Here is a 13,108-nt window from a genome sequence, read left to right as displayed (position 1 = left end):
TTTGACTGTTATTCTTAAAAGAGGTTGTTCTTTATAAGTAGCTTATTAGATAGCCATTCACCTTCTTGAAGTTTCTATTTTAACCTTAATATTTGAACCATCATAAACCATAATATAAATAAAAGGCAATTTAAATTTATGTCTATTTTGTTTATTATACAATAAAATAATACTTTTGTAATAAAATAGATCAAACATATGTACACACTTTTCAAACTCACAACAATTGTAAGTTTGTAACAACATAGTCTACTAAACACTAAGCAACTTTTTCAATTAATAATTTATTTCATTACAATTCCAAACAAATCTTAATTTTTAAATCACAACAGATAATATTTAGTAAACATTTTAATATTGTACTTTAAGTTATAACTGTCCAATCTTAATACAAAACATGGCCTATCATTTATCTTATCTTATCACATGCGGTAAAATTTATTACAAACACACTCATTTGCATTTTAATTTTTAAAAATTATTTTCAATTAACGAAATATAACAAAACAAGTTACCTAATTAAAAAACGAAAGAAAAAGAAACAGGGGTCAAAATGGAAATTACATTAATAAAAATTCATATAAAGATTTTTCATCTTTTGCCATAACATTCATTAGTTTAGTTGTATCATGCCAAACTTTAAGTCGCTCGTTAACTTTTGACTATTGACACGCAGCAGAATTACTTGCTCATGGAGTGTGAGTAAAGGATTCTCTCGTAATTAAAGTAAATTCTAGGGTCAATTCCAAGCGTACCCTTTTTTGTAATTTCAAAACATGTGGGCCCCACTTCTGATGCATAAAGCCACAGAGCTCTTGTTGCCAACCTGAGGAAAATTAACATCAATAAACCATTTTACCAAAAAAAAACAATATATATAAATATATATATATTTTTTGAAAAAATCTTAGGGCTTGACTGGAAAAAAATTGCTTGCAAAATCGTGTGAAACCTACAATAGAGTTACTAGTGAGTCGAATCAGCGATTCCTCCGAGTTCGCTACACTCTCGGCTTCTTCATACTCGTAAAGATCCATCCGCAAATTTCGCTTTTTTTGGGAAAATGGGGTACAACAATCTGGAGAGAGAAAGTGGGGTCGTTTTAATTTTTTGAACGTTGGGATCGGAGGGCATAAAGAAAAAAGAAAAAACAAGGGGTTTTTAATTTTAAAATTTGGAGGGATTATTTTGTTGTATGTTGTTGGTAAGGCGTTTTGTTTAAATTATTGAAATTTGTTGTAGTTTCTTGTAAATTAGGGTTAAAGTTGTAAAATTGCATGCAATCGGGTGGTGGGCCCAGCCGGAACCGGGCGGCATCTACGTCGTCAGCGGCGTCGCCGTCTTCGTCATCATCTGCTGTTTCGACGCCCCACTTGGGTTTTGATTCGTTGCAGCAACAGCAGCAACACCAACAACAGCAGCAGAGACAGGTGAAGTTTATGTTGTTTAATTAGGTCTTTGTGAAAAACTGGTTGAATTGGCATGTGAGTCTGTGGTTTTCCAATGGGTAGGGTTTTGTTCCATAATTTAGAGGGTTTTGGCAATTGGGTGGGAGTCGATTTTTGTAATTAATGCACTGACTGTGTGATCAGTGTAGAGTTTGTTGATCACTTGGTTTTGGATTATTATTATTATTATTGATTTTTGGAGTTGAAGTGGGCTGTGGAAATGTCTGTCTTTGGTAGAAATGGGAACTGACTCTAGAATTTAATGTTGAGAGCTGTTTAGCTGGAGCGAGCTTCTTATTCTCAAGTTATACTGAGAGCATAATTACATTTGATCTTAGATTTTATTCGGTGTATATTCTGTCAAAAAATTTTAGACACTGATTTGGAACATGTAGAGAGGTTGGTAGAAATTAAACAAGGGGTTTGCTTCACTTGGTTTTGGAGTGTTTACAAACTTGGTATATGGTTGAAAGTTACTACATTAACTTCAGTGTCAAAGCTTGCTTGCAGGTAAAGACCATAAAAAATCAATGTTGCTCTAAGCTGCTCTTTTCTTTTCTCAAGCAAGAATGAACTTGGGTTATGTTTTTTGTCTTATTTGTATTGTTTCTAGTGGAATCATGTGAATTCACAGTTAACGGCTCTTGTTTTATTTGGTTGACCTACTTCTATGTATTATGTGCCTATTTGTTTGGATTATTGTCTTTTTTGACCATACTTACTGCTTGGTTCTTGTCATGATGTAAATTTGCACATCCTTGAACTTGATTGTTTGGGTTTTGTGGATTGTTTTTATGATTTGTTTAGCTCACTTACACATCGAATTGCTAGTGATATCAATGATCCAACTTGGAAAATTTCATTTTGTTTCCTTTCCTTTTGCTGATGTCTGTAGTTACTATAGTTCTCATTAGCAATCTGAATTTGCTTCTGTGCCTGTACTCTGACACGTCTTTTGAATTCATTAATATCCATATGGCTGACGAATATTTCCTTATCATGCTACTTTGCCTTTTATTACGGGGAGTAGAAAGCTTTTTGAACGTGTTTGGTGATTTCCTGTAATTTTTTTATGAATCATATGCCCAATCATTAACGTATTCGGGGTCCCATATGATATGTGTTTGAATTATAATTTTCTTTTAACAATTTGAACAGCCTTTCCAACAACAAATACTAAGAAAACCTGATGGAAATGAAGCCATTTTAGCATATCAAGTTGGAAGTCTCCCTGGATTAATGGGAGGGGGGAATTTTGCTTCACCTCCAGGCTCCATGCAACCTCCTCAGCAATCTAGGAAATTCTTTGATTTTGCTCAACAACATGCTATATCGCAGGAGAGTCAGAATAGAAGTCAAGGTGTTGAGCACCAACTGCTAAATCCCGTTCATCAAGCTTATATGCAATATGCTTTGCAGGCCCAACAGAAGTCTGCTTCAGTTTTGCAGTCTCAGCAGCAAGCTAAATTGGGAATGTTGGGTCCTGCATCTGGGAAAGATCAAGACATGAGGATGGGAAATTTGAAAATGCAGGAATTGATCTCCATGCAATCAGCTAATCAGGCTCAGGCATCATCGTCCAAAAATTCATCTGAACAGTTTGGTCGTGGTGAAAAGCAGATGGAACAACCTCAGCAGCAAGTCTCTGACCAGAAGGGTGAACCAAAACCTCCTAGTCAGCAGACCCTTGGTGGGCAAGGAATGGCTGCTAATATTATAAGGCCCATGCAGGCAGCACAACATCAGCAAAGCATTCAAAACGCAGCCGGTAACCAACTTGCAATGGCTGCTCAGTTGCAGGCATGGGCACTTGAGCGCAATATTGATCTCTCACAGCCTGCAAATGCCAGCTTAATAGCACAGCTTATACCAATCATGCAGTCTAGAATTGTTGCTAATCACAAAGCAAATGAAAGCAACATGGGTGCGCCGTCATCACCTGTCCCAGTATCAAAGCAACAGGTGACATCTCCAACCATTGCAGGCGAGAACTCTCCACATGCTAATTCATCCAGTGATGTGTCTGGGCAATCTGGTTCAGCGAAGGCAAGACCTACAGTTTCCCCTAGTCCTCTTGGCTCAACTACCAGTGCGGCTGTCGTCAATAATGTAAACAACATTTCATTGCAGCAGTTTTCTGTTCATGGCAGAGATAACCAGGTTCCTTCTAGACAGCCGGTTGCAATTGGAAATGGATTGCCTCCGATACATCCTCCACAGACATCTTTGAACATGACACCGGGTGTGGATCAGCCTTTGCCTGTAAAAAATTCAAGTGGCCCAGAAAATTCACAAATGCAGTACCTCAGGCAGTTGAATCGATCTTCACCGCAATCTGCAATTCCTTCCAGTGATGGAAGCTCAGCTAACAACTTTTCGTCACAGGGTGGGCTGGCCACCCAGATGCCACAGCAGCGTTTAGGGTTCACAAAACATCAACTTCATGTTCTTAAGGCACAAATTCTAGCATTTAGGAGGCTGAAGGTGTGCGAAACTCTCTCTCTCTCTCTCTCTCTCTCTCTCACTCATTCATATGTGTCTTTCTAAGTATCCCATATTGCTTTTGGCTTAGTGGAGCATTTAATTTCTGCTTTCTTGACAGAAAGGAGAAGGTACTCTTCCACAAGAGCTTCTTCGAGCTATTGTTCCACCGTCTCTTGAGTTGCAGCAGCAGCCGGCACAGCAGCAATTTCTTCCTGCAGCAGTAAATAATCAGGATAGAGTTTCTGGGAAGATTGCAGAAGACCAGTTGAGACATTTGGAATCTAATGGAAAGGATGCACAAGCTGTGTCATCATCAAATGTTCAAAGCTTACCAAAAGAAGAAGCTTATGCTGGGGATGATAAAGCAGCTGTGTCACCAGTTGGGCAGGGTATGTCGGCTGTGACAAAGGAACCTGCACCTGTGGTAGTACCAGGAAAAGAAGAGCAGCAGGCCCCTGTATCTTCAGTTAAGTCAGACCAGGAAGTAGAATGTGGTCTTCTGCGAACTCAACAACAAAGTGATTTCCCAGCTGATAGAGGAAAGTCTGTTGCACCTCAGGTTTCTGCATGTGACGCAGTTCAAGTTAAGAAGCCAGCACAAGCAACTACTGCCCTCCAGCCAAAAGATGTTGGCGCTGCCAGAAAGTATCATGGACCACTATTTGATTTTCCCTTTTTCACTAGAAAACATGACTCTGTTGGGTCGACAGCAATGGTTAATAGTAGTAATAATCTAACATTGGCATATGATGTCAAAGATCTACTTTCTGAGGAAGGCTTGGAAGTTCTCCAAAAGAAAAGATCAGAAAATTTGAAGAAGATTAGTGGCATATTGGCAGTTAATTTAGAGAGAAAAAGAATCAGGCCAGATCTTGTTCTGCGGTTGCAGATTGAACAAAAAAAGCTTAGACTTTTAGATCTACAGTCACGTTTAAGGGATGAAGTTGACCAACAACAGCAGGAGATTATGGCAATGCCTGACAGACAATATAGGAAGTTTGTCCGGCTGTGTGAGCGTCAGCGTGTTGAACTGATGAGACAAGTACAAACATCTCAGAAGGCCATGAGAGAGAAGCAATTAAAATCCATCTCACAGTGGCGTAAAAAGCTTCTTGAGGCTCATTGGGCCATCCGTGATGCACGGACTGCCCGGAATCGGGGAGTTGCCAAATACCATGAGAGAATTTTGAGGGAGTTCTCGAAGAGAAAGGATGATGATCGGAACAAAAGGATGGAAGCCTTGAAGAATAATGATGTTGAGAGGTATAGGGAGATGTTGCTAGAGCAGCAGACTAGTATCCCGGGTGATGCTGCAGAAAGATATGCAGTCCTCTCGTCATTCTTGACTCAGACTGAAGAATATCTTTATAAACTGGGAAGTAAAATAACCGCTGCCAAGAATCAGCAGGAAGTTGAAGAGGCAGCAAATGCTGCTGCTGCTGCTGCAAGATTGCAGGCATGTGTTTTTTTCCCTTCTCTCCCTCTCCCTCTCCCTACAAGTCACCCCTTTCCTCTCATCCCCCATTTCTCCAAAATTTTTAGGCTTCGAAGCCATGAAATTGGGAGCAAAATGAATACCTACAATATACTCTTGTATACACACAACGCATGCTACCTTTGCATTGGGTTTTATTTATGTTATTTCATTTGTTTATTCAATATTTTTCATCCAGCTTGATTGGGATACAGTCTGATAATTTTGTTGGTTTGTGGCATTTTTCTTCCTTTTCCTGTCTCATGTTAGGTGTACACTTTATGCAGGGTTTTCTATAGTTTTTAGAGTTCTTCACAGAAGTGAAGATTTTAATTTGTTTCCTATATATTAGCAAATCTCACTTTGTTTCTATCTGGTCAAAATAGGGTCTTTCTGAAGAAGAGGTTAGGTCGGCAGCAGCTTGTGCTGGTGAGGAAGTGATGATCAGAAATAGATTTCTGGAAATGAATGCCCCCAGGGATGGTTCATCCGTTAACAAGTAAGTTATTATTGGATAATACGCTCATAAATGTAAGTCTTTATATAAAAGAAACATTTAGAACGGAGAAAAAGAAACGTGCTTTTTTATTGTGAAATGCCAATAGAGCTGTTGGCTTCATTCAATGGAGATTTTGTCCCACCCGTGAAATTTATGCAATTATCCTCTCTACTCTCCAGTTTGATAGTTGTCAGCTTGTCGTAAATGCACTCGGAATTGGTTTATCTTTTATCTGCACAGTCAGCTATGTTATTGTACGTAAAGATCGTATGCTGCTTATAATGGTTTCATATTTAGCTATTCCTTATGTTTTCATTGTGGCTGTCAACAGGTATTATAGTCTTGCTCATGCTGTGAACGAAAGGGTCATGAGGCAACCCTCAATGTTACGAGCCGGAACCTTACGAGATTATCAGATTGTAGGTTGCTGTTGGAGATTTTATTTTATTTTATTTTATTTTTTGCAGGTGTTTGCTTTCTGTTGTGTTATCTTTTGTTGCCATCTAGTTTTTTGAGCTGTTATTGTGTCGTGTTTGGCAGGTTGGATTGCAGTGGATGCTTTCTTTGTATAACAACAAATTAAATGGAATATTGGCAGATGAGATGGGGCTTGGGAAGACTGTGCAGGTGATTTTTTGTTAGGATCTGAGGTTGAAATCCTCCCTAAAGGAGACAGAGGAAATCTCTTGTATTTCTAGTTTTGAGTGCATACTTACGTCAGGGTCTATTAGTTCATACATGAGAGACTCTTCTGTGGATACGGAGCTTTTTCTTTTTAAATAGTGTGACAGATACTAGAGTAAATTTATAAATAAGTGCTTTGCTTTTGTTATAAGGAGAATTAACTATAATATTTTAAGGCAGCATATTGAATCTTAGTTGGCATTTCTAATTATTTTATTTCCTCTGCAGGTGATGGCACTGATAGCTTATTTGATGGAATTTAAAGGGAACTATGGCCCTCATCTTATAATTGTCCCTAATGCTGTATTGGTGAATTGGAAGGTTAGTTTCTTTTCATTGCGTGGTCTGACTATTCCCAGTACTTCCAAAAGTGGCTAACTATGTCCATGTGGCAGAGTGAGTTGCATAAGTGGCTGCCATCTGTATCATGCATTTATTATGTTGGTGCAAAGGATCAACGGTCAAGGTTGTTTTCTCAGGTTAGTGGCACATATTTGCATTTTTTCCCAATACCGGAGATTTTGTGAAGGTACTGAATTTTACTCTACGGTGCTTTCTATAGGAGGTCGCTGCCCTGAAATTTAATGTCCTTGTGACAACTTATGAGTTCATCATGTATGACCGCTCAAAACTGTCAAAAGTTGATTGGAAGTATATCATAATTGATGAAGCACAAAGAATGAAAGACAGAGAATCAGTTTTGGCCCGTGACCTTGATAGATATCGTTGCCAGAGGCGCTTGCTTCTTACAGGGACGCCTTTACAGGTCTGTTAAGATAGCTCTCAATTAATCTTTATTTGCGATTGGTGCTTAAAGATACTCAATGTGTTTAACTGAGTGCCGGGTGCTTTTGATTTTGCAGAATGATTTAAAGGAACTTTGGTCACTCTTAAATCTACTTCTTCCTGAAGTGTTTGATAATCGGAAAGCATTCCATGATTGGTTTTCACAACCATTTCAAAAGGAAGGTCCTACACATAATGCAGATGATGACTGGCTTGAGACTGAAAAGAAAGTTATCATTATCCACCGACTTCATCAAATATTGGAGCCTTTTATGCTCAGACGCCGTGTTGAAGATGTCGAAGGTTCCCTTCCACCCAAGGTATGCTATATTTGCAATCCCATTGGCTCATCAGGGGAGGAACCGGATTTCTTTACCTTCCCCCCCTTTTTGGGGTGTGGTCGTGGGTAGAAAAATTTTAAAAATGTAAGAAATAAGATGGTCAAATGTAACAACAGGAGCCAAAATGTCAGAAACAAGAAATAATAGTTGTAGAGCCACTTGTTCAAATTGGGGTTAAGATGTCAGAAGAGAAAACATAAAAATTGCAATTAAATGGATAGACTAAGGGCTCTAATGTTGTTCTACCCCTGTGGATCCCCTCCTTTGAGTTCCTGACATGTAATACCATTTCTGGATTGCAGGTCTCAATAGTTTTAAGGTGTAGAATGTCAGCTATTCAGAGTGCTATTTATGATTGGATCAAAGCCACTGGTACTCTTCGGGTTGATCCTGAAGATGAGAAGAGAAGGGTTCAAAAAAATCCCATATACCAGGCCAAGGTGTATAAAACTCTTAATAACAGATGTATGGAGCTTCGTAAAACTTGCAATCATCCTTTGCTAAACTATCCATATTTCAGTGACTTATCCAAAGATTTTCTTGTAAAATCATGTGGGAAATTATGGATCCTGGATAGGATCCTTATAAAACTTCAGAGAACGGGGCATAGAGTACTGCTGTTTAGCACCATGACCAAGCTTCTTGATATCCTGGAGGAATATCTACAATGGCGGCAACTTGTGTACAGGCGAATTGATGGAACTACTAGTTTAGAAGATCGTGAATCAGCTATTGTGGACTTTAATAGCCATGATTCAGACTGCTTTATATTCCTGCTTAGTATTCGTGCCGCTGGACGTGGTCTTAATCTTCAGTCTGCTGACACAGTCATCATTTATGATCCCGATCCTAACCCAAAAAATGAGGAACAGGCAGTTGCTAGAGCCCACCGCATTGGACAGAAAAGAGAAGTTAAGGTCATTTATATGGAAGCAGTTGTTGACAAAATTTCGAGTCACCAAAAAGAGGATGAACTAAGAAGTGGAGGTACAGTTGATTTAGAGGATGATCTTGCAGGTAAGGATCGATATATTGGATCTATTGAGGGCCTCATAAGGAATAACATTCAGCAGTATAAGATTGACATGGCTGATGAGGTCATCAATGCTGGACGATTTGATCAGAGAACAACTCATGAAGAGAGGCGTATGACTTTGGAGACATTATTACATGATGAGGAAAGGTACCAAGAAACTGTGCATGATGTTCCATCACTGCAGGAGGTAAATCGGATGATTGCTAGAAGTGAAGATGAAGTAGAATTGTTTGATCAAATGGATGAAGAGTTTGGTTGGATTGAGGAGATGACAAGATATGACCAGGTACCGAAGTGGCTTCGAGCCAGTACAAAGGAAGTGAATGCTACTATTGCTAATTTATCCAAAAAGCCATCAAAGAATATTTTGTTTGGTAGCAATATTGGTGTGGATTCTGGTGAAATTGAAACAGAAAGAAAAAGGGGACCCAAGGGGAAAAAGTATCCTAATTACAAGGAAGTTGATGATGAAATTGGAGAATATTCTGAAGCAAGCTCTGATGAGAGGAATGGATATCCTGTGCAGGAAGAAGAGGGAGAAATTGGAGAGTTTGAAGATGATGAATACAGTGGTGCTGTTGGGGCACCACCGAGTAACAAAGACCAATCAGAAGAAGATGGTCCAGTTTGCGAAGGTGGTTATGACTATCTCCGGCCTTCAGAAAACACAAGAAACAATCATGTAGTTGAGGAAGCTGGTTCTTCAGGATCATCTTCGAACAGTCGAAGATTGACACAGATAGTATCTCCTGTTTCCCCTCAGAAATTTGGGTCTCTGTCTGCATTAGAAGCTAGGCCAGGTTCTCTTTCAAAGAGGATGGTATGTTCCACTCTTTGTTAACTATTGTTTTCATTAGATTGTGAAGTGCATCTGTTAATTTTGGTCTTGTTCATTTCTCCAGCCAGATGAGTTAGAAGAGGGAGAGATTGCAGTATCTGGAGATTCTCACATGGACCACCAGCAATCTGGAAGTTGGACTCATGATCGTGACGAAGGTGAAGATGAACAGGTTTTGCAGCCTAAGATCAAACGAAAGCGTAGTATTCGAGTTCGACCCCGTCATACTGTTGAAAGGCCAGAGGAGAGGTCTTGCACCGACACACCTCTCCATCGCGGTGATTCATCTCTCTTGCCCTTCCAAATGGACAACAAATATCCAGCACAGTTAAGGACTGATACTGAAATGAAAGCACACGGGGAATCCAATTCTCTCAGGCATGATCAAAGTGAGCCATCTTCGAAAAGTAGGCGGAACTTACCTTCACGGAAAATAGCTAATGCCCCAAAGTCGCGTGCTTCACTGAAAACTGGTCGATTGAATTGCATGCCTGGTCATACAGAAGATGCTGCTGATCACTTCAAAGAAAGTTGGGATGGGAAAATTGCGAATGCTAGTGGTTCCTCAAATTTTAGTGCTAAGATGTCTGATGTCATCCAGAGGAGGGTATGTACTGTATCTCTGCTACATTATGGTTTTTGAAATGTTTATGATTTTCTTCTTAGTCTTTGTTTCTATCATTTCTCTACCAATCTTCCTTCTCTATATTAGTAATGTAGATTTAATTGACCTGGAGCCTTGTTGTCTTTCTATGAATCTGTGGCAATGCTTTTACCTTGTTAATCTGCACATTGGGATTTTCTCTCACAACTGTTCCTATTTGAATTTGTTGTTTGGTATCTTGATCACTAGAGTACATGTAACATACTTTTGGTATTCAGTTCTGATGTGTTGATATGTGAATCCAACTTGGCGGAAGGGAAAACTAAGATTTCATGGTATGACATTAAAGAAGCTACTTGTGGCGCCTTTTTGTATGGTACGAATATTATGTGCATATAATGATGAATGTTTGATAGTTTGTTGCTTCTGGCCATCTTTTGTGGTAGCTATAGTTTCTCTTCCTACTGTACTACGTTCTCCTGATTATCTGTTTTCGTTCATATTACGTAGAAGAATATATTGAATCTGTTATGTGAAGAATGTTAAATCAGTTACTCAGAGAGAGATGTTTGTACGAACACATTATTTGATGAGTAGTGCTAGACATCCCAAAATTATCCCAAATGATGTAGCATTCATCAAGTGGATGAAGTGATATAATTCAATTGGAACTTGTGAAAATCTAGCAGCTACTTGATGAATGACTCATCAAATGCGACATAATTTGGGATGAAATGCTGGGAAACAATTTGGGATGTATATATCATTATTCTTATTTGATTTTATTTATTTATTTGGTTATTATTATTATTATTTTTAGGATAGACTTATGTGATTGCTGTAGCTCAAAAGGAAATTTTTCTGAGGCCACACTTAGGAATTCTTTCAATAATGTTGTAGTAGCTAAGTCCTAGTATGCGGGTGAATTATTGGCTGATATACTGGTTTTAAGCATTTTCCTTTTCCTAGCAATTGTCCCTTTTTTTTTGGGGATGGTACAGTAGAGGTCTTTTTTCCTGTCAGGGTGAGAGAGAAGAGTCAGGATATGGTTGTATAATTTCAAATCTGTGTATTAGAGAATAACTTAACTGTTTATAACCTTCTTTTTTCCCCTCGTCTTCTTTGCTCATTCATCGCTGTTCATGCTTTACATATAGCGAAATAACTTGAAAGTTCTCATGTCCACAGTGCAAGAATGTAATTAGTAAGCTCCAAAGGAGAATCGAGAAAGAAGGGCATCAAATTGTACCCCTGCTAACTGATTTGTGGAAGAGAATTGAAACTTCTGGTTACGTGAGTGGAGCTGGAAATAATATTTTGGATTTACGGAAGATTGATCAGCGTGTTGACAGGCTAGAGTATAATGGAGTGATGGAGCTGGTGTCTGATGTGCAGTTTATGTTAAAGGGTGCAATGCAGTTTTATGGCTTTTCACATGAGGTATGGTTGCTCATTGTAACTAGCACATCTGTATGCCTGCTGATGCATTTTAATAGTATTTTCAGATAAATGCCTGATGTTATTGGGCAAGTTTTCTATCCTCTTAGTTGTATATTAACATATGACTATTGTCATACAGTTGCATTTTAATAGTATCTTTAGATGAATGCACAATGTTATGGGGCAAGTTTTTTTATCCTCATAGTTTTATATTAACATATGACTATATTCTACAGGTTAGATCAGAAGCAAGGAAAGTTCATGATCTGTTTTTCGATTTATTGAAGATTGCATTTCCGGATACAGATTTTCGAGAAGCCAGAAGTGCACTCTCTTTCACTGGCCCACTATCTACCTCTGTCTCTACGCCGTCTCCAAGACAAACCACTGTTGGCCAAAGTAAGAGGCACAAGATAATAAACGAGATGGAACCTGGTCCTAGTCCTCCCCAAAAGCCACCACAACGTGGATCTGTTCCTGTTAGTGAAGACAGTAGGATTAGAGTCCAAATACCACAGAAGGAATCAAGGCTTGGAAGTGGAAGTGGCAGTAGTCGAGAGCAATCTCAGCCGGATGATTCTCCACATCCAGGGGAGCTGGTTATCTGCAAGAAGAAGAGAAAAGACAGGGAAAAGTCAGTGGTGAAGCCAAGATCTGTATCTGGCCCTGTCTCACCACCTAGCTTGGGTCGTAATATCAAAAGTCCAGGTCTAGGTTTGGTACCTAAGGATATGCGTCATACTCAGCAAACTACCCACCAGCATGGGTGGGCCAACCAGCCTGCTCAACCAGCAAATGGTGGTAGCGGGGCTGTTGGTTGGGCAAATCCTGTTAAGAGGTTGAGAACAGATGCTGGCAAAAGGCGGCCAAGTCAATTATGAATTGGTTTGGAGGATAGATAATGTCTTTGTAATTAGGGAAAAAAAGGAAAAATTGTTGCTGTTGGGTACAAAATGCAGTGTACAAGCAGCCAGCCCTTCCAGGCAGGCCTGTACAAGTGCAGTTAGTTCATACTGTTAACATAGTGTAGGTCTTTGATTCGACATTGTAAACCTGCTTATCCATTATTGGAATCCGGTAGTTTCATACCTGCATCTTGCAGGTTAAGTTGCTCGGCCCCCTCAATAGTGTTATTTTAAGATTCATCTACTGAGCTTTAACGTCATTATTTCTTTGAGCCTCTGCCTACATTTGAATTTGATTAGTCTAATGACTTAAACCAAACAATAACAATGTAATATAAGTTTTTTGTAGCTCTCAAGAACTTTGCCCGCCACCATCTTTCAATATTTTGTTCGCTTGTTAGAATTCCTTCCATGCTTTGAAATTCCATGCAAAATTTTGGTAATTCAAAACTGTGACATACAGACCCATAGTAATGGAATTCGAATTCGCAAATTATTCCTGGATTGACTGTTGATGATTAATCAATTGATATGTGCTTATAACAACTGTCAGTCCTTTCAGGCTTTCA

General features: G+C 39.1%; 1 protein-coding gene across 2 annotated transcripts; it reads left to right on the top strand.

Moving 5' to 3' along the window:
* Positions 1-826: 826 nt before the first annotated feature.
* On the top strand, positions 827-12,741 carry LOC102610032 (ATP-dependent helicase BRM). Of its 2 annotated transcripts, XM_006491078.4 has the most exons (14): positions 830-1,430; positions 2,607-3,932; positions 4,051-5,388; positions 5,793-5,905; positions 6,237-6,324; positions 6,446-6,532; positions 6,818-6,910; positions 6,985-7,068; positions 7,152-7,355; positions 7,453-7,695; positions 8,019-9,572; positions 9,655-10,197; positions 11,383-11,634; positions 11,871-12,741. In XM_006491078.4, the coding sequence occupies exons 1-14, from the start codon at positions 1,278-1,280 to the stop codon at positions 12,513-12,515; spliced, it is 6,723 nt and encodes a 2,240-aa protein (XP_006491141.2). In that variant the 5' UTR covers positions 830-1,277; the 3' UTR covers positions 12,516-12,741. The 2 variants fall into 2 exon arrangements, with proteins under 2 accessions (XP_052293971.1, XP_006491141.2); XM_052438011.1 differs by lacking the exons at positions 11,383-11,634; positions 11,871-12,741 and adding an exon at positions 10,473-11,376 and having other exon boundaries at positions 827-1,430.
* The last annotated feature ends 367 nt before the right edge of the window (positions 12,742-13,108 follow it).

This window comes from Citrus sinensis, chromosome 3 (assembly GCF_022201045.2).
Source record: "Citrus sinensis cultivar Valencia sweet orange chromosome 3, DVS_A1.0, whole genome shotgun sequence".
NCBI lineage: Eukaryota > Viridiplantae > Streptophyta > Magnoliopsida > Sapindales > Rutaceae > Citrus > Citrus sinensis.
The sequence above is the reverse complement of the archived record's forward strand: the minus strand, read 5'-3'. Positions and strand labels throughout refer to the sequence as shown.

Excerpts from the sequence above, each read along its gene's own strand:
- LOC102610032 (XM_006491078.4), top strand. The coding sequence starts at position 1,278 with ATGCAATCGGGTGGTGGGCCCAGCCGGAACCGGGCGGCATCTACGTCG. Across the intron at positions 3,933-4,050 it reads TAGCATTTAGGAGGCTGAAG|AAAGGAGAAGGTACTCTTCC; the intron begins GTGTGCGAAACT and ends CTTTCTTGACAG. Across the intron at positions 6,325-6,445 it reads CCTTACGAGATTATCAGATT|GTTGGATTGCAGTGGATGCT; the intron begins GTAGGTTGCTGT and ends CGTGTTTGGCAG.